This window comes from Barbus barbus (genome assembly GCF_936440315.1).
Source record: "Barbus barbus genome assembly, chromosome: 42".
NCBI lineage: Eukaryota > Metazoa > Chordata > Actinopteri > Cypriniformes > Cyprinidae > Barbus > Barbus barbus.
The window spans coordinates 15798328-15822957 of NC_136720.1; the positions used below are offsets into that span (position 1 = coordinate 15798328).

The following is a 24630-nucleotide window of genomic DNA, read 5'->3' on the forward strand; positions in this document are numbered from 1 at the left end:
ATAAAACAGCATTAAATCTGACAAACGCAACAAGCCCCCTAACATTACCAAACGAGTATGCATTTAGTGGGCAATAAATCAAAACCCAAATATCACCTGTTAATACGTTCCATTCATTTTCAGTATTGCTAATTTGTTATGCAACTGAAAACAACTTTTATTACATTATTAAATTAGAGATAACATGCCTCAGTTGGTAACAAAACATATTTGTTAAAGTCAAATTAGAGTTCATTTTCTCTTTCCAATCTGCGCCAGCAAGCGCGCGTTGTCGTCCGCCTTTGCGCGCAGGTTCTTGGCTTTGGCAATGTTGAAGAGGATGTTCATAATGTTGGTGGGGACATCGAGGGAAAGAGTGACCTGGCTGCGTCGGTCGCTCTTCGCACTGTTACGGTACAGTTTACTCCTGAGCTGCGTCTGGCTCAAGTATCTGTATTTGGACGAGGGTATTGTCCTCCTTTCGCGCGGCTCCTCGGAGGAAAGCGAGTGCGCGGATTTGTACATGAGGTTTAGACTGTCCAGCAGGGAATTAGCTGGTTGCCCGTTATCATTCGTCTCGGAGAACACTTCATTGTTGCAAAGAAAGTTGGACAAGGGGTTGTACGTTGGTAAGCAGAGGCTGGAGACCGGCGCGCAAAGAAGTGCCAGAGCGAGGAGGGTCTGCGCGAGCCACATCGTTTTGCCCTGTTGAACGGAGGCGCATGAGAATACATACAAGGCAAGTACTTTAAGAAGGCTTTTAGATTAACATTTTCTGTGCAATGATAACTTTATTAATACTTTTTGTAAGAAAGATTGTATAAAAACTGTCCTATGCACCTATGAAGTAAATGTTCAACTTAAAGTTAAAATTGGCATTTTGTACTAACTCTCATGTTGTTCCAAATGTCTACTAAGTGTTTTCTTTTCTTTTGTGCAACGCAAAATGTGGTGTTAGCCTGTCGCAATTCACTTTGTGTAGACTACAGAAGCTATCAGCCTCCAGGCTATTCTTGTGTTCCATAAATAAAGTCAGAGATTTGGAACAACCTCTGGGTAAATTGTCACAATTGTTATTTTTCAGTAAACTATTCGATTGAATCTAGTATAAAAGTACCTTACCTGCACTGTTTGAATTAGGAGAGTCTTCTGAAGTGAAGCACTGTTAGGTCAACCAGAACTTTTGGATCGTGAATCCAAAGTGTTATTAAAAAGGCAAGCAAGTCAACAGCTCAGTGTCAACTTACTGTCGCATTGAATCATGAGAGTGATTTAGTGGGTTTGATATCTTCCTGGCTGCTCATAATATCCGCTTGGACTGTTTGCCTATTGGATGTGCATTCATTTAATATAAACCCAATTACGCTGCAGTCGTACGCCAGCAATAACGTCATTTATTGGGATCCTCCCAGTAAAATGAGGGGGTGATTGATGCGCTCGTGCACCCAAGGCGCGTTTACCGTCACCATATAGTCTACTTTGAGCGAAATATTTGAAGCCAGCCTGTTATTATATGAAAAAAAACCCCCAACAACATCTGATTATGCCCTTTATCACCACCAGCTGACTAGGCTACATTATCTCGATTATTGAACAGCTACATGCAATAACAAATAAAAAACAAAGGTAACACTTTATTTTAAGGTGTCATAATACAGAGTAATTAAATACTTAGCCGTTGTACTTACATGAAACAAAATGTACTTTCCATGCAAGTTATGGAACAGCCTGTACATACAGTTTGTAATCATTTAGATGTAATAGACAGCTACTGTTATGACTGAGACTGAGTCTGTTACACAGCTACTTGTACACTTAAGTACAATTTTGATACACTTTATTTTAAGTAGCTTATGCCTGTGCACTTACATTTATAATTATGTCATATAAAGTCTGCAACACATATGCAACAATCTTTTGGTTACATAAGTAGTTGTGTAACAGACTCAGTCTCAGTCTGTTACATATGTGTAACAGTAGCTGTCTATTACAAGTACATAATTACAAACTGTAAGTACAGGCTGTTCCATAACTTAGTTACATGGTAAGTGCCTTTTGTTTCATGTAAGTACAACGGCTACTAAGTACTTAACTAGGTAATTACTCTGTATTATGGACACCTGAAAATAAAGGGTTACCCAAACGAATAAATAAATATACATTATTTATTTGAGTTGTACACTGTAAAAAAAAAAGAAAAAAAATTGAGCCAACTTAAAATTTTAAGGCAACCAGCTTCAGCAAATTTTTGTGTTCTCTCAACTTATTTTTGTAGGAGATTCTCAACTTTTTGTTGTATAAACTTAAAACAGCAAGTTGAGAAAACTCAAAAATCTGCTGAAGCTGGTTGCCTTAAAAATTTTTTACTTTTTTTTTTTTTTACAGTGTACATTTCATCTTATTACTGTAGCCTATTAGCTGTAGATTAACTAACTCAATCTCGTGAGGAAACTTAACTATTTTGTGAGGTGGCAAGTTTTCGTGTTCGTTAAGCTCTACATCTAAACCTAACTCAGTGTGGTATAAGCAAAGCAGATCATAGGACAATTAATGAATGGGATCTTATATATTCTTACAAATTAGCCACCGATTCATAGACTGTAAAGAGTCTTTCTTCCACTGTAAAAAAGTGAAGCTAAAATGTCCAATAAAATTGTTAAAATACATTTGTTAAAATAGGGTTTTATAATTTGGCAGGCAAGTTGAGAATTTACAGATTCATCCAAAAGCATTTAGTACCATGGACAGCTCCGCACTTTATTTACTTTGCATCTGTATTAAGCCATTTATAAGATTTATAAGGGTCTGTTTTATTGTTTTCTCAGTTTTCAGGGTCAATGACGATATCAAATGTTTGCGTCCCTGTTTAGACCTCCCTGTGAGTTAATTGCTCTGCAGTTCATGCTTATAAGTTTAATGAGTTTTCTTCCCTCTTCCCTTTAATGACTGATTGCTTTGCTATTAAGGGCTCAGAAGTTTGGAGACTTCATTAACTATCACCTTTATACACAGTAAACATTGTGCATTGGGCTGGACGATAATATATTTATTCCACATGACGTTAAAGGAAGCTCATTAAACGTTTAAAACTACAGGCTACATTTTAAAGCAGGTGTAAAGAGCATCTGTTCTCTGTAGTGTACACAATGAAGATCACTCAGGGATCCCCTTAGACACACTGTAAAGGGCGTCCTGTCTTCTGACTTGTACCACAGTCTCGAAATTGGACTACGGCCTGCTACATGGGCCCCCTGCTGCTGGGACATATGTAAAGAGCGAGAAATCTCAGGATGCAACAGGGAGCAGCTTGGTTGGGGGATTATATAAAACAGAACGGAGTGAATGTCAACGCTGTTAAGACTGGAAGATATGGAGGGGTAAAAATAATGAGGAAGGAAACGCATTCATTCACAAATGTGCACAATAAGCCACCCACAAATGCAGCTAGTCTACTTGCTTCAAATACACACACACACCTTCTCCGCCTGTCCCCAGGAGACACCGTCCAGACACGACTCGACAAACATTTCTGAAGAAAAGCCAACATGGCAGCATTTATACACACCACAGGGCCAAGCTCAGAGAACACGGTCCAAAATCAGAGGTCACGATGTGAAAATGTTCTCACGCACACACCCACCAAGCCACAGGGAGCTATATAGCTCATTCAAAAATATATTCATTTCATTGTTTTAATTGTCTCACAAAAGTCAGATTAAGAACATTTTACAAACAGAACCATTAGTGCAAAATGATAAACCTCATGGTGGACAGGTTATAAACACATATTCAGTTATATTAATAGTGCATTTACTCTTCTAATCATGACCTTGGTTTATAAGCATCAAACTATTTTTTTAAATAAAAACATTGCATATTTTTAAGAAATAACTACAACAGTGCAACAATGTGTGGTGCTGTAGAAGTAAAATGCAAATATGATGTAGTATAATTTTTTATATACATCTAGGATGGCAATGTACAAAAATAGTAGTTTTTTGTGAGATTCAGTTTAACTGTTAAAAATAGCACATTTATCCTCCTCAGGATCCAAAATCTGAAAATAGATAAGAAAATTTAATTAATTTTGATAAAAAAAATGTCTTTAGCATCTTTTGAACAATCACCTCAGATTATTTATATTGGAACTGAAGTCTCAATTCTGATTGGCTCTTTACCTCTCCTCCCCAGAATACATTGACTCTCACAGTCATGCTTGGAGCTGAAGCGATTCCTATTTCCTCCACAGCCACCATACACAAAGGGACGGCATTCTCCTGAGACGACGTAGTAGTACCAGAGCAGGACGTATTCAGTGCAGTGGCCCTCAGACATGGGTTCAAGGCACAGATCAGCGGCTAGGTCTGTATTTATTGGAGGCAGCTTTAATTAATCCGTTTCAAGGGAGTATAAATGCATTCAAACTAATGTTCTAATGAAATTAATATTTAAAAAAATTATTAAATCACTAAAATTATGAATGACTTAAAAAGAGATAATATAATAATATAATTTAATAATGGTTCCACTTTTTAATCAAACTTTATCTTCAATTTCACTGTCAGTGAAATGTTCTGTCTCTGCCTTATCTCTTTTTCTCTTTCTCACACACATATGCACTTGTATACAAGCTTACACACTTGCGGAGTGATGATTTGAATGTTATTTTTATCAGTGGATTAATTCTCATATTATACTGTGGATATGACAGGAATAGACTGGGGAAAAAAAAGAAAAGAAGTGCATAAAATAATCTTGGCCATGTCTAATGCGTTGCGCTTTTGGTGCCAGGACCATTACCGTGTACTTTTTGGACTACTTTCCCGGACATAAAACCAAAATTCCCATTGCAAACCACTTTTATTCAAGCACCAGGTTTAATTTGTGCAGAAAATCTGACTGTATTGCTTATGTGATTAGTTTGTGTAGCTGTATTAAAGCACTTGGAGCAGCAGTCAGCAGAGGACGATGTTCTCCTCGTTTACTCCGCACATACCTGAGTGGAGTTTGAGTGCACATCTCTTTTCTCTCTGCTCTCCATCTCTCTCAATACTGGCTCCTGAGTGCAACAGAAAAGCTTATATTATATCCAGATGTTTCATTTAAAGGAATAGTTCGCCCAAATTTGCTAAAAATGTACTCATCCTCAAGCCATCCAACATGTAGATGAGTTAGTTCAGATTTGGCAAAATTTAGCATTACATCACTTGCTCACCAATGGATCCTCTGCAGTGAATGGGTGCCGTCTGATAAAAACATCACTGTAATCCACAAGTAATCCACACAACTCCAGTCCATCAATCAATGTCTTCTGACATGAAAAGATATGTGTTTGTAGTTAAAAAATCCACCATTAAGGCGTTTTAACTTGGAACCGTTGCTTCTGGTTAAAATATGAGCCCATAATCCATTATAACACTTCCTCTGGAGAAAAAGTCTATTCTATGTTGGCTTCTCACTTCAAAATCCACTGACATATGTGACTCTGGACCACAAAACCAGTCTTAAGTAGCACAAGGTATATTTGTAGCAATAGCCAAAAATACATTGTATGGGTCAAAATTATCGATTTTTCTTTTATGCCAAAAATCATTAGTATATTAAGTAAAGATCATGTTCCATTAAGATATTTAGTAAATCTCCTATCGTAAATATATTAAAACTTAATTTTTGATTAGTACTATGTATTGCTAAGGACTTCGTTTTGACAGCTTTAAAGGCAATTTTTTCAATATTTAGATTTTTTTGCACCCTCATATTTCAGATATTCAAATAGTTGTATCTCGGCCAAATATTGTCCTATCCTAACAAACCTTAAATACAAAATTGGTTTTGTGGTCCGTGGTCATATATTTGTTTTCAACTGTTTTGGACTGTTTCAGACAAGACAACTTTTTCACTGGAGAAAGCAATATTATGGATAGAGGGCTCATATTTTAGCTAGAAACAATAGTTTGAAGCTATGCATGCAGTTTTTTGCTTCACAAGACATTGATCGATGGACTGTATACATGTGGATTACTTGTGGATTATTGTGATATTATCAGCTGTCTGGACTCTCATTCTGACGGTACCCATTCACTGCAGAGGATCCATTGGTGAACAAGTCATGTAATGCTAAATGTTTCCAAATCTTTTCTGAAGAAGAATCAAAGTCATCTACATATTAGATGGCCTGAGGATTGGGTACATTTTCAGCAAATGTTTACTTTGGGGTGATCTATTCCTTTAACACCAAGTACATCAATATGCAGAGTTATTGCACAAACATAATAATTAATAAACAATTTAATAATGATGGTATATTTTTATGATATTACATGACTATTCACTGAATAAATTAAATACACGGACATGAAATACTGATTTTTAGTTGACATGATTTTATTAAATTAGAAGACGACTCCTGATTAACCTTTGCAGATCTCCAAGCAACACACAGACCCAGTAAAAATCCTCTAAAAATCCTCACTAGTAATCAACAAACTGACTGTCTGCACCATGCAAACACAGAAAGATAAAAAATAAAGTCCAGAACTAACTGTTGTATAATAAAGATCAATTGTTTGTGTAATAATAGAAACATTATCAGTCATCAGTGGTTTTGAACATTCTTTATTCTTTTTCCTTTATTTATTCTATGACACACTTAACTGATGATAAGAACCAGTGTTGCTAGGATATGATTGCCTGAAAAGTCTATTCATTAATTCTGTTTCATCCATCTGAAGTAGACATCAATATAATATATATATAATAATGTAGCCAACCAGATAGCCTGTACTGTCTTGGCACTTATTTTGAACGTTGATGTTCATTTGGTTGGTACTAAAAAAAACAAAAAAAAAAACAGATTTTTTTTTTTGAAGTGTGACTCAGTAGCTAAAAATAACAAGGAGAAGTAGACCATGCAGAACCTTTGCGTATGACTTTTGCGTATGGTTTCCTGTTTTCCATCAAGGAAAGAAAAACTAAATGGTGTTTATGGATGACTGAACTCATGCATAAAGATGCCAGAACAGGACTAATGTTCATAAGACACAGCAGAAGTTCATCTGAACATAAAACAGATTTTATAAAACTATAGTTTTCCCATCCAAACCCCTCCAGGACTGAGGACAAACTACAGGGATGATATCATAAGAGAGAAACCATGTTATAACATATTGGTTCAAAGCAGGAATATACCTACTTGTAACGTTGCCATATGCTAATGTTGGCTCAGACTCTGAAACAGCAGGATGAACTGTAGTGGTCTCGTCCTCTGACTCTTCATCCCACACTTTGGGGTGGGTGAGCAAGAACGGAGAGGCAGAATCTGTTCTCTCTTCCTTTAGGATACTCCCATCATCTGGATCATTGGTGTTCACCATCAGGAGTATTTCCTTTCCTTTAGTTAGAAATATGACCATGCTTTAGGCAAACGCCATTAGGCTAACATCATTAAGTCATTTCATTTCAGTCAAATGGACAGTAATTGAATTATTTGATCTTTTTTTAAAAACCAAAGAAGTCATTACTTCAATAAAATTATAAAAACAGTCCTATTTTTTGTCAATTTAGTTTTCATATTCATGAATGACTTCTGAACATGGAGTTCTTCACAGTTTTTCTTTGGTAAGAGAGACCATAAAAACAAACAGATGGTGGAACCCATGGGGTCCTGAGGCCTCCACAACAGGGGCCTCCAAACACATATACTGAGAGACACAAACTCACACAAATACACACACTTCTAACCACCCACATACATGTGTTAATGAAGCTCTATTATTCAGTCAGAAGTTCACTTCAATGGACCGCAGTACAGTGCACAACTGAATAGTTCTTTTTGAAAGTAGAAGCCATATAACAATCTATTCAGCGGGTTGTATAGTTGTATATGTTGACATTAATTGTTTAGCTAGCAGTCTGATTTTATATAGCAGGGGTGGCAAACTCCGGTCCTGGAGAGGTGCAGCCTTGCAGAGTTCAGCTCCAACCCTAATTAAAACTGCCTGTAGCTTTCTAGTAACTCTTCAGACCTTAATTAGCTTGACCAGGTGTGTTTGATTAGGGTTGAAGCAATACTCTGCAGGGCTGCGGCTCTCCAGGACCGACATTCGCCACCCCTGGTATATAGTATATGGAGCCCTTTATGGGACATGGTGGTGGGAAAAATTTGTGGAGAGTGGAAAAAATTCGGGGTGGTAGTAAAAAATATTTTTCAAATGTTTTGCGTTCCCTCGAGAAACTTTGCTTTCCCTCGCAAAACTCTTCCTGTTTACTTTACAGCTTGCAGTGGTTCATACAGCTCCTTATGTTCACAATGGAGCGGTTCATACAGTTTTATTTTGAACTTGGACTCAAATAAAGAAATATTTGAGCTTTCTTGTAGCTCAAATAGTAGAGCATGGCGCTAGCAACGCCAAGGTCATGGGTTCGATTCCCAGGGAAAGCAAGAGCTGATAAAAATGTAAAAACTAACTTGAATGCAATGTAAGTCGCTTTGGATAAAAGCGTCTGCTAAATGCATAAATGTAAATACGCCAGTGTTATGTATTTGTTGTTCACTATTGAATTAATCCTGCAATCGTTGTGTTGTGCTTTTGGTGGCGCTGTGTGGCCCTGTGTATACTTCCGAACAGTTGTGAAGTAATGAAGAAAAAGTGTTTACGTGCACTCTGCCTCCATTGTGTCTTTGTCCATAGAATATATTGATATTCAGACAAACACTACAGTCAGTGCTTAGTTCAAGGCACGGATTTGGGACATTCTACGCTTAATGTGGCTTAATGTTTTAAAACAGTGACATTGGAGGACCAAATTTCACAATAATAAAAGCTGATCAAATTATTAGGCTAATATTAATAACCTTATTAGTAATATTACTAAGCAGAATAGTCCAGAATATGAACGCAACGCCCTGCACGTAAGCTTTTTCTCCCCCATAATACTCTTAAGGTAGGCTAAGAATGAAAACAGAGATTTAAAAATACCAAATCCGTTGCATTCATATTCAGGGATATTCTGCTTTATTAATAGTAATATTATTAAAAAGGTAATTAATATTAGCCTAATAATTTTATTAGTATTTATTATTATCGAATTTGGTCCTCCAATGTCACTGTTTTAAAACACTAAGCCACATTAAGCATAGAATGTCCCAAAACCGTGCCTTGAACTAAGCACTGACTGTATTACTTTATTGAGTCCAAGTTTAAAATAAAACTCTATGAACCGCACCATTGTGAACATACGAGCTGTAACCACTGCAAGCTGTAAAGTAAACAGGAAGAGTTTGTCCAAACTCAACTGGTTTTGCGAGAGAACTCAAATATCGTTACGAGGGAACGCAAAGATTTTGCGAGGGAACGCAAAGTTTCTTGAGGGAATGCAAAAGTTTTGCGACAGAACACAAAACATTTTAAAAATATTTTTTCCTCCCACCCCTAAATTTTTTCCACTCACCCCAAATTTTTTCCCACCACCACGTGAAAGGGCTCCGTAATAGTAAGACTTTATGCATTGAAAAAAAAAATTTTCTTACTCAGTATTTTTGTCTTGTTTCCAGAGATATCTAAACATTCTCAAATCAAGATACATTTACTTCAGAAGCAAAATGACTTTTAAGTATCAAAAATAAGTTTTGATAAAGTTTATTCAGTCACACTTTTTTAAGGTTCAATTCTCGCTATAAACAAAACATTAACTACAACTTTCCCTCAATAAACTTGTAAATTTGCTGCTTATTAATAGTTAGTAAGGTAGTTGTTAAGTTTAGATATTGGTAGGATTAGGGATGTATAATATGGTCACGCAGAATATGTGCTTTATAAGTACTAATAAACAGCCAATATGTTAAGCAACTAGTTAACAGTGAGAATTGGTCCCTATACTAAAGTGTTACTGTTTTTATTCCTAATAATATCCTCACTGATAGATATTTTTTCTTGTTTAAGCATTAACTTAAGCAGAAAACAAGACAATATCATTTTAATTCTCAAGTAAATGTCTCTTGATTTAAGAATTTTCAGATATTTGTACAGGAACGTTCTTCTTTTTGCAGTGTATCAAATATCCTGACAGTTTTGTTTTGTTTCCATTGGCAGTAAATTGAACGTGAAGTTCCTGCTAAGGTCTATTGTGTGTTTAATATTTGCAATTTGCATACACACAAACTCACCACACTTCTCAACCACCTCCTTTGTCACAAGATCCTTCACTTCCTCCACCTGAACAAATGGCAAAATTATCACAGTAATAATCAAAACATCTAATCAAAGAAATTCTATCTGTAATCCATAAGGATAAACATATAATTAGGGCATAGGGCATTGTCATTGTCATACAAATGAAATGACAATAGGGCATTGTCAACATACACTGAGTCCTGGATCCCCCTTTTCTCCTTTCATGCCTGAGGTTCCCACTCCCCCCTGCATAAAGGATATATATAACTTTATACTGAGCATGTTTGTGAATAAATTAAGTCCTGATTGAGTGTAGGATACATTTATTTGTGTGTAGATGCCTTATTACATCCAGGCCTCTGAGGCCAGGAATTCCAGGGGGTCCCCGTTGACAGGCCTTTCCTCTGCCTCTCCTTCCCTTCTCTCCCTGGGATAGAAAAAACAATCAAATCAAACAATGCTGGACAGTTAGTAATGCATAGAAGCTGCACATCACCACGAAGCAATCACTAACCCTGGACCAATCAGCTTTGAGCTTGAGGCGACACATAACCAAACCAATAGTTTACTTTATTTTCAACTGAAATAAATATGTTTAAAAATATATTGGCTGTTTTAGTACAGAAAAGCGCCAGAGTGTTACAATAATGTTTAATTCATAAATTTCACTCACATAAAATGCCTCCTGTTTTAAGACTGTCTGCTGATTCTGTGCTGAAGTACAGCTCACCTTTACTAAAGAGACTCTGTGAGCGCAGCTTGCTGAACCCTCTCCATTCCTATCAACATCAAGAGATGCCTAATTGTGGCTAAAGGCGGCCTTAGCGCAGTGTTTTGTTTGATAGCTCAAATCTTCATCCCAGCAGAAATAGCTCCTACCCCCCGTCTCTCTATCTCACTCTCATCCTGTCTTTCTTGGGGTTAATTAGGGCCTTGTCCTCCTCCACGGTTCCTCCACATGAGATTGAGTGAGATATGAAGATGGCCCTAATTACACTGGCTTGACTATTTATCCATCTTTCTGTGAGGTCTAATGAATCACACAGACATAGACATAATAAATTCAGCTCTATTATTGTGTGTATATTATTGTCTAAGTGTAGGCAGGTGGGTCGTACCTTCGGTCCCACTTCACCTTTAGGTCCAACCGAACCAGGCCGACCTGGAGTCCCATTAGTTCCTGGAGCACCAGGAGATCCTTTAAACCCAGTGAAACCTGGGAAACCAGTCACACCCTGCAGAAGAATGGGTTAAATAAGTGATTTTGAAATGAAAATATTTGACAGGGAAAAGATTATTTAGAAAAACATTTATTTAGAAAATTCTGCGCTCATGCCCTCATCTACATATATTCAGATTTGGCACATGATGATGCAAGTAGTTTTCTAATGTCTACTGTGACATGATAACAGTGTTATTTATAGACTAATTATTAATATTTTGAATTTGCTTTTATTTTTTTCAGTTATCATTTTAATTCTAGTTAGTTTTTTATTTATCATTTTTGTTCATTTTCATTATTATTATTAAATATTAGGTTTAATTGGGTTATGCAGGTTTTTATTGCAGGTTTTGTTTTTATTTCCAGTTAGTAATTTTTTTAGATGAAAAAACGTACAATTTAAGAAATATGCAATTTTCTTTTTTTTAATTCTCTATTTGTGTTCCAGATAAAATAGGATATGAAGATAAGTAAATGATGACTGAATTTTAATTTTGGGGTGAACTATTCCTTTTATTAAAACGTTTTTAATTAATACTGGTCGTATATTTTTTTTACCTTCTCTCCTTTTTGTCCAGGAGCTCCATCAAGACCGTTCAAACCACTATCACCTTTTTCTCCCTAAACATTAACAATAACAATTCATCTCATACTTAAACTTACAAAGATGATGAGGTTATAAATATCTGTTTGTGTAGTGACTCACCTTTCGTCCCGGGAGACCGTTTAGTCCTGGAATGCCAGGCCTGCCAGGGTCCCCAGAATCACCCTTGTGTTTTACAGTCAAAAGAAATGTTCTTAGTGGTTTATTTAATCCAATTTTCTATTTAAGATGAAATTGGATCAAAAATACCTGTTCTCCATCCAGTCCTGGACTCCCTATTCGACCAGAGAAACCTCTGAAGCCCTATAGGAGAATAAGTATTGTGATACAATGGTTACAGACAGGTGAGAACACAAAAACTAGAAACAAAATCGACATTTCGTACCTTCTCGCCTCTAATTCCTGTATCTCCAGGTAAACCGGGCTCTCCTTTCTCACCCTAAACACACAAACCAATGAGTCAATGTCCATGAACGAAGTGTTACTTAACAAACAACTAAAAAAGCCACAGGAAAGCCTACTTAATTATTTAATCATTCATCTAAATAATATAGTTAGTAAGAAAGGTTGAGGAACGGTGTTCTCCCTCTCAGGCACCTTTGTTGCTCAGAGAAATTTCTTATCATTTAATATTTAATTCAGATGATTCATAATCTCACCTGATCTCCTTTTCGGCCCTGCAGGCCCATGTCTCCCTTATCACCTTTCTGACCATCCAATCCATGTTCTCCATTACGACCCTGTGACCAATCCCAGCCAATTAGTGTTATTTAACAAAAGTTAAAGAAGCAAAATGTTTAAAAATGTACAAATTTGTTATGACACTATCACAACAACTAGGAAATAGGCTACCTTTTCCCCATTGGCGCCTGGCTCCCCTGGATCTCCCTATGAAAATCCCAAAATGTACTTTCCACAGTAAAAACATGCCATAACATGTAACATGCCATATAAAACTATATAATTCATAGTAAAAAAAAAAAAAAGCAGTTTCATCAGCAATATACTTCATAAACTTCATAGCAATGCTAATTTTGACCTTTTGTCCTACTGGACCACGTACACCAAAAGGCCCCATGCCTCCTTTAGTACCAGCCTCTCCCTTCAGCCCCTGAAATTACATGAAACATGTTAGAAATTCACTTTTTATGGTCCAAGTACATGAATCTCCAAAGGTATCTAATAAAGTGTATAATTCACTCTTTAATAATTCATTAATTAGGGTTGGACCATGTCTGCAGTGAAACATTGCAATGGACGATGACATCGGGGGGTGGGGGGCAGAGTTAGGGGGTGTGCCTGAAGCGTAAATCTGTATTCAGAACGGCAAGGAAAACAAATAACGATTGACAACTGTTTTACAGTACATCAAATTTCACTTACCACATAAACAGACAGAGTAAGAAGAGGTGACTGAAGCTGGTCGCACACTGGAGAGAAGAGCACCGGTGGCGGTGCCTAGCAACGATTCAAAACGTAAAATCACGTTGTGATTTTCATCGTGTGGAATCACGATGCCGGTGTACTGACATTTTATCCTACCCGTCAGATTTTCTTACTGGGGCTTACTGCGCATGCACACATCAATATTTCATCCTTTTTCTCACGATGGCATCGTCTATCGGCCCAACCCTACTCAGAATGGTGTATAAAATACCTTTGCACCGGGTGGACCATCTTCACCCTTCTCTCCTTTATCTCCATCAAATCCTGGAAGCCCACGTTCACCCTGCCATGTAAAATTCAGACATACCTTGGCCTGTATCTGGTATTTAAAACAACTAAAATCTCAAAACAGCGTACACATATTGCGGAGTTTGCATAGTCAAGTATGGGCTTTGTGGGAAACATTGTAGTGAAATAACAAATTAAATACTAAATAACTTACTGGCTCTCCTTTCAGACCCTTATATCCTCTAGGTCCTGGCATGGAAAGAGGACTACCCTACAAAACCAGGAAACCAATATGGTAGTTGGTGAAAGAATCAAAATAAACACCATGCAGGTATTCAATCTACACTTATGCTGTCCTTACCTTGTCTCCTCTGTGACCAGGCACGCCTTTGTCACCCTGTCAGTCAAAACGTTTTGTCTTTATTAATTTTGTCTGGGGTATATTCTAAACAATTAAGACTCAACTGATATGTCAAATGGACTGTTAAAGGTTTCTAGGGTTGTAAGTGATATTGTTTTGATGCTACAAATGTTCACTTTACATGTGAATCTCTCATACATTGCTGAAGAAAATAAAACAAATATCATTCACAACTGACGCAGATTGTGACGTTAGTGCAAGTGTATGTGTGTCAAAAGAAAGTGCTGTTCACAGCAGTTTCAACCATTGAAAGATTGGCTTTAGCAGAGAAAGACTTGATGAGAAGGCACTGGCAAGTCAATACAGAGAGAAGAGAGGCTCTGTGAGCACAGCAGTGCTGTCAAAGCTGCCTATAAGTCTTTGAGCTACAGAAAATGACCCTGGCAGAGTTGGCTTGGCTATTAATATTTAAAGCCATTCTACCTCCTGAATTTCAAATTGAGATGGGTTAAAAATAGACACTCACCTTTTCTCCTTTCATACCTGTCATGCCTTTAGGACCCTTAATTAAAGAGAAAGGTCAAAAGATGTTAACACATTGTACAGAATCACAATATCTTACTTCCTCAATACAGTCTGTATTGACCTGTTCAATACTGATCACTGCATGGATGCACAAAAGCTTATTGAATCCATGTACATTTATTATTTTAGCTGATGCTTTTATTCAAATGAACATAAAAATGTGAAAAAAGTCAAGCTAAGAAATAAATAATATAAAATGTGATAAGAAATAATATAAAATGTGAGATAAAGTAATTATTACAAAATCACTAGCAGCATCACAGAATGCAGCACGTTTTGCTAGGTATTGCGTAACATAATGTTAACATAATGTTAAATTATCAATATTCTATTTAGCAATAATATGTTTTCTTTCTAAATATACCAAAATGTATTTCTCTTAATACCAAGATGGTCACCATATTACATTTCTATACACTAAACCATCGATACAGTAAACTGTCGTGGCCTAATGGTTAGAGAACCGGACTCGTAATCCAAAGGTTGCGGGTTCGAGTCTCAGGCCGGCAGGGATTGTAGGTGGGAGGAGTGAATGTGCAGCGCTCTCTCCACCCTCAATACCACGACTGAGGTGCCCTTGAGCAAGGCACCGAACCCCCAACTGCTCCCCGGGCGCCGCAGCATAAATGGCTGCCCACTGCTCCGGGTGTGTGTTCACGGTGTGTGTGTGTGTTCACTGCTGTGTGTGTGCACTTTGTATGGGATAAACGCAGAGCACGAATTCCGAGTATGGGTCACCATACTTGGCCGTATGTCACGTCACTGTCACTTTCACTTAACTGTCTGTTGCACCACGTTGCTTAAACAATGAACAAATCAATCTATTGAACGAATAAATACAGCAAGACAAATAAATAAATATAGAATGAATGAATGAAAAAAGAAATTCAAAGTAATCAAATTAAAAACAAAACTAAACTAAACAAAATAAAATAAAATAAAATATTTGAGGGATGCTATAGTCATTTATTAAGGGATTTGAGGAGGGCTATGGTGTCTGCCCATGAGTTGGAATTACACGTGACTTACCATGAGACCTGGAGGCCCGTTGGCACCGACAGTGCCTTTGGCTCCCTTGTAATGTTGAGAAAGAGTTGTTAAAAGCATTTAACACAAAATTAACAGCAAATAACACAGAGAGAACAAAAAAACATGCCACTGTTTGAACACTAGGGGCCAAATTTACTAACAGCTGGCTAAAAACTACTGTCAGGAATTACTAAAGGATGCAGTCAAAATTTAGCGATGAAAAGGCATGGTAATTTTTGCAGCTGACATTATTGCATATGCATTTGTAGGAGTTTCCTTTCAAATGCAACATTCATGGGAGGACAGCATTTAAGTAAATCATGCAACGTGATTTAGTAAGGTCTTAACTTATTTTGTGCTTAACATGGCTGTGATAGTTGCTAATTTGTTCTTGATAGATTGCGCTGGTCATTGTGGAAGTGAGCTGTCTGTGTGTCTTCTTTCATTTGCACAATGTCAATACATCTTTTGCAGATCTTTCATCTACCATCAGCATTTCTACGGGATTGCGGTTCACACAAACTGGCCCTGTTTAGTAAATCTGGCCCAAGGTTTTAGAATTCACAATTTATTAACTTCAGCAAACAAACTAATGTGCTATTACAGAAAAAACATATACCTACAATCTGAAAGATCAATTATCATAATATTACCCTGCGACCTGGGAGCCCAGTAATTCCTCTGTCACCATGTTCTCCTGGGATACTGTCTCCCTAGTGATAGCAGATGAAACGTTTCATGTATGTGTACATTTATGTCTGGTTGTGGGGTATTTTAACCTAACCTGGTATTACTGAGCATAAACATTACATGCAATGACTTACCTTTTCACCCTTAACCGCAGAGGGGCCAGGAGGACCCTGTAAAAGTTCTCAGTTTATTCGAGTTCTTCACTTTTCACTCCAGAGTAAATGTAGTAAAATACAGAGTAAATTCAGAAGCTGTACCTGCTGTCCAGGAGGACCAATTGAACCTGGAGTACCAGGTGAGCCATTCTTCCCTCGTCTCCCTCTATCACCCTTTAAAAGCATGCAGAGAAATTAAAAATTCATTCATTCAAGTTCATTTTTTTTGCGTTTAAATCAACAAAGTCATTACAATGAGGTAATTACTCAACATTGAGAATGGGCTGACATTACCTTTCTACCTGGCTCTCCAGGGTCACCTGGCTGACCTCTGTGACCTGGTGACCCCGGGATGCCAGGGTTGCCACGAATACCCTGAATGCCCTGTGCTCCAGGTGGTCCTGGTTCTCCAGGCTCGCCCTAAGTACATAACATTCAAATGTTAGTTAGTTATTTAAGCAGTCTCTATTATTAACTGTGTTTGGGTTTATGTTGGGATCCTCTCCTTTTATGGATTGTACTGTATGGGAAGTTAGATTCACAGCTTTGATAATGTACACAGCTTAATTAATCACCTTTTGTCCTGGTGGACCGGCCTGACCAATGGGCCCACGGTGACCAGTTCCAGGCTCTCCCTAAAAAAAAAAGAACACATAAACAGATCAAAGGAGGCTAAAGAAATATGGGATAAACAGTTATTGACACAAAGTTGAAAATGAGTGTACCTTCTGGCCTTTTTCACCAATCTCCCCCTGTGCAAATTCACAAGTGATCAGCCACTAACAAACACAGTTTTTCCAAGACAAATAACAAAGAGAATTTGGAAGTTCCCCATCAGCACTACAATATTAATAAAGACACTGAATCCATTTCAGGAACGGAGGAGTAAAAATAAAGCTCTGGGGCATCAAAGCAAGCGGAAGGGCAATGCTGAAATTCCACCCACCCGGTTTGACTGACAGTAATAATTTCCTAACATTGTGAATGAGGAGGCGGGAATGTCGTATGTGTGGGTGAGCTGCAGTCCAATCAGAAAGCAGGAATGATTATCTAACAGACTTTGGTTTGGGAACACACAGAGCTTTAGACACTAATAAGAGCTGATGAGAACATTGCTCGAATAACATTATTTATCAAGATGAGACTATCATGCTTTGGTGGTAAGAACAGATCATTCCGACTTATAATGAAAAAGATTGCCAAACCTTAGGGCCTGGTTTTCCATTTTCACCTGGAGGTCCCTGTACAAGAAAGGAAAAATGCACATACAATGCACAATTTATTTACAGATATACATAATAAAACGGAACTGAAAATTTGGGATTCAAAATTCAATTGAAATGAAAACAACCATGGAATAGTTTTTTTTAATGTGTATATTATAATTAAAGAAAGTTCTCCTATGGTTCAATCAAAATAGATTGTAATTACAAAATAGTAATTACATTGGGGTCCAAAAGTCTAGACTAAAAATCTGTGACTTACCATCATATGGAAATAAAAATGGAATAATATAATATTTGTTAATATATGTTAATTTATTTTTTATAAATATAGAATGTATTCAAAATTAATCAGTTTTTATAGATAACATTTATATATTGTGGTTATGTTGAATATTTGTAAAACTATAGACTTTAAAGCACATACTTACCTTAAGATAATCACAGTGGGAAATACGGGGCCCTATGTCTTCTTCTCGGTCTGTCTCTCCCATCCTCTCTCTCTCCATCTTCTTTCTTTGTCTTTCCCATTCCATTCTTTGTCTCTGTAACTGTCTCTCTCTCTCCTCCTTTTCCTCTTGCTCCATCTCTGTCTCCCTCTCCAGTTCTTCTTCTCTTTCTCGTTCCAGCTCCATCCTTTCATTTTCCATCTCCTGTCTCTCTCTCTCCCTCTCTCGCTCAAATTCTTCCTCTATCTCCTCGCTGCCAGTCTCCTCGTCACCATCGCCTGAACTGTATTCCTTGGTCTCAATCACACCATCCTCTTCCTCCACGTCCCACTGTGCCTCAGTTGTCTTTTCCTCTTCAATAATCCTTTCTTTGCTCTCAAGATAGACTTCATCTTCTCTCTCCCCCTGTTCTTCCCTCTCTCTTTCCATGTACATCTCTGTCACAGGCTCAGGGTCGTTGTTTTCTTGCTTCTTTTTCTATAAGAGTTACAGAAATATAAAGTGTGAGTACTTTTTATTGTGGTTGTACCTCTTAAGGCATTGTTGAGTTAACTTCATAAATGTAATTATTTTAAAGGAATAGTTCACCCCAAAATGAATATTTGCTGAAAAAGCGTTTAGATAACTGTTTTTCCATTTCACAAGACATTAATTGTCATGTGGATTACTTCTGAATTATTGTGTTGTTTTTATCAGCTGTTTGGACTCTCTTTCTGACGGCACCCATTCACTGCAGAGGATCCATTGGTGAGCAAGTGACGCAATGCTACATTTCTTCAAATGTGTTCCGATGAAGAAACAAACTCATCTACATCTTAGATGGCCTGAGGGTGAGTATATTTTCAGTTTTGGGTCAACTATTCTTTTAAATTCTATGGATTCCTCATTTTTTAGGTAGATTAAACTCACTCACATTTTGCTTCTTTTTGCCTTGTGCACCTGAGGTGGACCGCTAAAAGAAGATGCAATAACAAAATTTTACTTTGTTCCCTCCATTTCTCTCTATTACATCATGTAATCACATCTGCAGCTCTCTAAGATGAGCTTATTCAATCATAAGCACTAAATACGTCACTGTAATCCAATTTTCATCACCTTAGATCCTTGTTTGTAACGGTTTTGTCCTCCTGGTGTTCCAGGCATGTAGGCCTGCAGAAGACACATGTGATTCATGCCTTATTAAGGTGCTTATTCTATGTGCAAATGAAATTCTCATGTCAAAACATTAGGCGGACAGTTATGAACAAGATTTTACCATGTACTCAGATGAAGGAGCACTTCTCTTCACTTTAGATCTTGCCTCTTCCAGGCCGCTATTGTGGGACAAGCTCACCTGTTTATACCCAAACAGTCTTATAAACAGGTGTTTCATGTACATTTACATCACCACTTTACTGAATTAAATAGTTAAATCAATCATTTTAAATGCTACAAGTGTATTTAGGCATCAAAACAAAAAACTATTTTTTTCATTTTGAGATTTGCTAAGATCGCATTAAACAGTGTTATTACATTACTATTTTTTATTAACTGATAACACTTTACAATAAGGTAAATCATAAATCATTTGATAGCAATATATTTTTAAAGCATTTATTAACCTTTAATGTTAGTGGATAAAATGTTCATGTTAGTTGACTTATTAATTTGATCTACAAATCTATTAGTAAATGTAAAGATTAACATGAAGATCAATAATTGCTTTAGAAGTATTGTTTATTGTTAGTTCATGTTATCCTGAACCCTTATTGTAAAGTTATACCGATTAACTATTAGCAAAAATAAATGATACTGATTAATTACAATATTTCATATTGTTCAATAATTGATTTGGTATATGGTACCAATTTATTTGATCAATATAATTTAGAAATATTATGAAGCAAGCATGATTGTGAAAGAATTAAACACACATAACACAATAAAGACTCAGAAACAGGTTAAGACTGGTTTAGGAAGAACACATTTACTGACAGACATGCACAAACAGATTAAATATGAAAGAAAAGCAATATGCTATTGAATTTCACCAGTGAAAACAGGTAGCACATTATGTTACCCCAAATGAAAAAGTAAATATGCAGACACACAAAATACAATCTTTTTTCAGTCTTATCAATAAATAAGGAACTGATGAACATATCGATGTTGAATGAGCTGATTTGATTCTCTATTAAAACAACTTAGAATAATGTCAAGAATCATTCATGTCCTGTATTGTCACTTTTATTTGGATTATAGATGATTTAGTTTGCATTTGTTCAGTAAGTGTAAAAACAGCACATTACAAGATCTGTTCTTTATGTTTATACTGGGCTGGTCTCTCCTCAGAGAGTGCTGGAGGTTCTTCTCAATCTATCAAAGGCACTGCAGCATACTGAACGCTAGTCGTGGTGGAGGCAGCATGGGCGAATCACATCATCATTGTGTGAGGGGAAAGGAGGCTCTCCCAAAGTAATGCCGGCCAGTCAGATCCTCCCCCTCTTTTACCCTTCACAGTTTCTACCCACTTGAATGTCTCTCTTACAGAGTTTAGGGGAGCTCCTGTGTCAAGAAAATAAATATATTAAAGAAAACTCGTAGCTGATCTGTGAGAGCGACTATGAAGCACGTTTAATGTTACATCCTGCATTGCAAGTGCACAAACCAGAGGAATCATGACTGAAAATCAAGTGCAGTGCATGCTGGGATGCCAGTGTGTTACTTCATGTTGATACTCTTTATTTTCTTGAAACTCACACTTTACATTTATACACTGAAGTTGGTTGTTTAAAACGCATTTGAACGTTTGCACTGGTGAAATTCACTGATAAAGTGAAGGCAATTATTTTGTCATGCAATAAAAAAAATTCAATTAAAAGACATTTTACAAAACATATGCCAATTAAATGATTCAAACTAATTAATCAATAAGTTGCAAACATCCAACAAACATGCTAAAAGAAGGTTTCCCAAAGCTCTAGGTAGTTCATGCTTCAAACTGAAGCCACATGCAAGGCTTAGCAAAAGAGATGGAAGCCAGAAAGCAAAATCACAGACAATTTACCTCCTCTCCAGTTTGTGTTGTATTTAGCACTGATATTAATGTGGTTTCAGGCGGCTTCTGCAAAACACATAAAAATAGTTCATGTGTATCATATGCAGTAAACTTCTGAAACTAATATAGGGTCGAACAAGTACCTGCTCTGTGACTTTTAATGAAAGCAGGGGACTCGCTGTTGTTGTGTGAACCATCTGAAAGCAATTACGAATGATAAAAAAATACTATGTAAAATATACCAAAAACCACTGTTCAAAAATCTGGATCAGTAAAAGTTTTTTTAAAGAAATTAATCATTTTATGAAAAAAAAAAAGAAAAAGAGGATTACAAATGCTGTTCTTTTGCCGCACAAGTGTTTTCAACAATGATAACTCCAAATTAGCATATTATAATTATTTCTGAAGGATCATGTGACACTGAATACTGGAGTAATTACCTAGATCTGTAAGAGCGACGATGAAGCATATATAATGTTACATCCTGCATTGCAAGTGCACAAACCAGAGGAATCATGACTGAAAATCAAGTACAGTGCATGCTGGGATGCCAGTGTTTCATTAGTTATTCTTTTCATGTTCTTGAAACTCACACTTTATATTAATACACTGATGTTGACTGTTTAAAATGGATTTGAACTTGCGCAAAATATATTGTTTGCACTGGTGAAATTCACTAATAACGGCAATTATTTTGTCATGCTAAAAATATTAAAACGAAGAATCATGTGACATTGAAGACTGGAGTAATGGCTGCTGAAAATTCAGCTTTGAGTATAATTACATTTGAAATATTTCAAAATAGAAATCAGTTATTATAATATTTTACAATATTACTGGTTTTGCTGTATTTTTAATCAAATAAAAATGCAGCTTTGCTAAGCATAACCATTTTTGTTTTTTCAAAAACATCAAAAAGTCTCATCAACCCCAAACTGTTGGTAGTGTATATTCTTACCAGTGTAATCTCCTCTGGAGACTGTGTAATCAGAGAAGTTGTTTCACCCTGTGTAAAATTTGAACATTTTTTGAATCGCATTTCTATAGCACATATTTTTCAATAGCATCCTATTCAACAAAACCATTTACAATTATTATTAGTATTAAAACAAATATTTAGCAGACACTCTTACCTCATTTTCTTGTGTGTATATAGCTGTTGTTGCTGAGTATTTTAGCTGAGGACAAAAACAACAACTTCAGCTCAGTGCTAAAACATATTGTACTGATGAAACATTATTCCACTGTAACCTCTATTCATCTAAACTGTGACTCTGATTGTGTCTGCAGTAGAGCTTCCAGGTGTGTATATGTGTGTTTATTGTGATTTGATTTGGTTTTAATAATACTCACCTCCTCCCCTTCGCCCTTCTCCTCTCGAGAGGGAAAAGGCTCTTCTGTGGGCAGCTCGTCCTGACATGATACAAACAAAACATTCAAAAATCGATGTGAAAAGTTCATGAAAGAAAAAAAATTCCCTTGATTAAATATATAAACTGAAAGCAAGTGATGAGAGATTATGAGAAGAATTACTCAACATTAATTAGAAATGTTGTGATTACTGTTTCTTCTTTTGGCTGTGGAGTGGGAGTAATATATTAAGGCCCAGTTAAGTGTGACGTGAACGGTGTGATTGGACTCTCCGGTGTGGGTGTGAGGGAGGGAGATATGAGGTGAACTCAGGTGATTAGCGTAGGCTGACATGTCAGTTCCCATTCAATTAATTATAAATGTGTCAACACATAATAGACAAAATCTGATTATGAATCACGTCTATGTATTTGCCATCATACATTAAATTTCACAGTAGGATCATGTGACAGACTTGCCTCATATTCATATTCCTCATCGTCATATGATGCTTCCTCAATCTCCTCATCCATGTTGTCTCGATCTTCCTGTAATTTACAGTGGTAAGAAAAATGATCAATGATCAAGTATTATTAGACAGAAGCTAAAAAGCTTTGTTTTGACGCTAATGTTTCCACAGAGAACAAACAAACATGTAAAAGTGTCAGTGAGAATAGATTGGAAACATATTAGAGACATGATTTACAGACGCATTACAGACCAAAATAAATAATAATATTAGTAAACATGATTTATGGAGAATTTTAAGTGGTTATAATTCACCCAAAATTAAAATTCCATTAAAGTCATACAGGCTGAAGGTGAGTAAATGGTGACAGAATATTTATTCCTTCTTTGTACTTTTAGTAAGAGTATAAAGACTGTGATTAATGAAATTTGCAGCATATTAGTTAGATTAATTATGCATTATGATTATGGGAAAAACAAGTGCATTTAATGTTTGTTTATAAATCATTTAGGGCATCTTTAGACAAGTCTATAATAACTCTAGTGCATCAGAATATTTAAGTAATCACAAAAATAAAGTTCAGTGTAACAGTCAAAAAGTTCACATTTAGTCACAATTAAGCTCCCTTGAATATGAATGATGTGTGAATGTCAGGTTAGGTGCGATGATGAAACATTTACCAAACGTTTCCTTTGTCGTTTTTGACGTCCTTTATTTCCTTTGCCCTGGTTGAGAGTTTAGCAGTTGAGAATCATCATAATTTATGAGAAGGCTTTAAATAACAATCATTAGAAATATTTAGAGACAATTAGGAGGTTAGTGGCCATGACATTTAATATTTAATTGTAATGTTTAGTTCTAATTATATCTGGTTAGATTTTTATTTTTACTGCACAGATTTAAATTTTCACCAGTATAAAATACATTTGTCTATTTAATAGCCAAAACCTTCTTATGGCTAATTTGACTCTTTATTAATTGATATTCTGTTAATTTACAGTCAGTACAACACAGAACTGAGACTGAAACTCTTCTATATAACAGAGCGAGATCAGTTTACCTTTCCCCTCTCTCTGCCTTTCTTCTTCTCTCCAGATGTTTTCTTCCCTGTGTCCTCATGGCTGTGGAAAACGGTCTCCATACTTACCTCTACCTTCCCAGAGCCCAACTGTGAAAAAAAGGTTTTATTTTATGAAACTTGTTTTTAAAGTAGCCAATAAATGGAATTATGTTCAAATAAATCAGAAAAAAGACAAGTGATGAGGTGAAGTTTTGCATTTTTTTATTTAAACTACACTAAAAACACACTTTAATGAGCTTCAATACAATAAATAAAATTAAACATCACTAGTAAGCATACCCTCTCAGAGGAAGTGTTGGTTTGGAGAAATTTCAAAGGTGTTATATCACTGAAGTTGGTCTCCGCAAGTTTCTTTTCTTCAACATCTACCAGCTTGTCTTTGGTTTTACTCTTTTTGTAAATAGTAGAGATGTTCGAAAGGATAGGACCCACTTCTTTTTCCACAACAGGCTTCTTAAAATACAAGACAAAGCCACATTAAAAAACAACGACAACTGTATTCCTTGCATGAGATGTAGATGACACTATATCAGAACAAATCAGTCAAGTA

General features: G+C 36.4%; 1 protein-coding gene across 1 annotated transcript in view; it reads right to left on the reverse strand.

The window, feature by feature from the left end:
* Positions 1-231: 231 nt before the first annotated feature.
* The window catches only part of LOC306861853 (uncharacterized protein), a gene marked incomplete at its 3' end in the record, with an annotated part of 63242 nt that continues 38843 nt past the window's right edge, over positions 232-24630 (reverse strand). The window contains exons 71-110 of the mRNA XM_079404332.1: positions 24360-24533; positions 24060-24167; positions 23680-23724; positions 23010-23078; positions 22534-22593; positions 22314-22358; positions 22139-22186; positions 21324-21362; positions 21190-21243; positions 19399-19476; positions 19239-19292; positions 19057-19095; positions 18126-18620; positions 17677-17712; positions 17197-17223; positions 17047-17106; positions 16766-16891; positions 16574-16645; positions 16451-16486; positions 16280-16339; positions 15627-15671; positions 14539-14574; positions 14013-14048; positions 13866-13922; positions 13635-13706; positions 13017-13088; positions 12830-12865; positions 12637-12717; positions 12363-12416; positions 12227-12280; positions 12080-12142; positions 11932-11994; positions 11270-11386; positions 10501-10578; positions 10344-10397; positions 10145-10193; positions 7172-7369; positions 4158-4343; positions 3456-3508; positions 232-684 (exon numbers count right to left, since the gene is read on the reverse strand). Of these exons, the coding sequence (XP_079260458.1) occupies positions 232-684; positions 3456-3508; positions 4158-4343; positions 7172-7369; positions 10145-10193; positions 10344-10397; positions 10501-10578; positions 11270-11386; positions 11932-11994; positions 12080-12142; positions 12227-12280; positions 12363-12416; positions 12637-12717; positions 12830-12865; positions 13017-13088; positions 13635-13706; positions 13866-13922; positions 14013-14048; positions 14539-14574; positions 15627-15671; positions 16280-16339; positions 16451-16486; positions 16574-16645; positions 16766-16891; positions 17047-17106; positions 17197-17223; positions 17677-17712; positions 18126-18620; positions 19057-19095; positions 19239-19292; positions 19399-19476; positions 21190-21243; positions 21324-21362; positions 22139-22186; positions 22314-22358; positions 22534-22593; positions 23010-23078; positions 23680-23724; positions 24060-24167; positions 24360-24533 (3582 nt within the window). The remainder of the gene's footprint in view (positions 685-3455; positions 3509-4157; positions 4344-7171; positions 7370-10144; positions 10194-10343; positions 10398-10500; positions 10579-11269; positions 11387-11931; positions 11995-12079; positions 12143-12226; positions 12281-12362; positions 12417-12636; positions 12718-12829; positions 12866-13016; positions 13089-13634; positions 13707-13865; positions 13923-14012; positions 14049-14538; positions 14575-15626; positions 15672-16279; positions 16340-16450; positions 16487-16573; positions 16646-16765; positions 16892-17046; positions 17107-17196; positions 17224-17676; positions 17713-18125; positions 18621-19056; positions 19096-19238; positions 19293-19398; positions 19477-21189; positions 21244-21323; positions 21363-22138; positions 22187-22313; positions 22359-22533; positions 22594-23009; positions 23079-23679; positions 23725-24059; positions 24168-24359; positions 24534-24630) is intronic.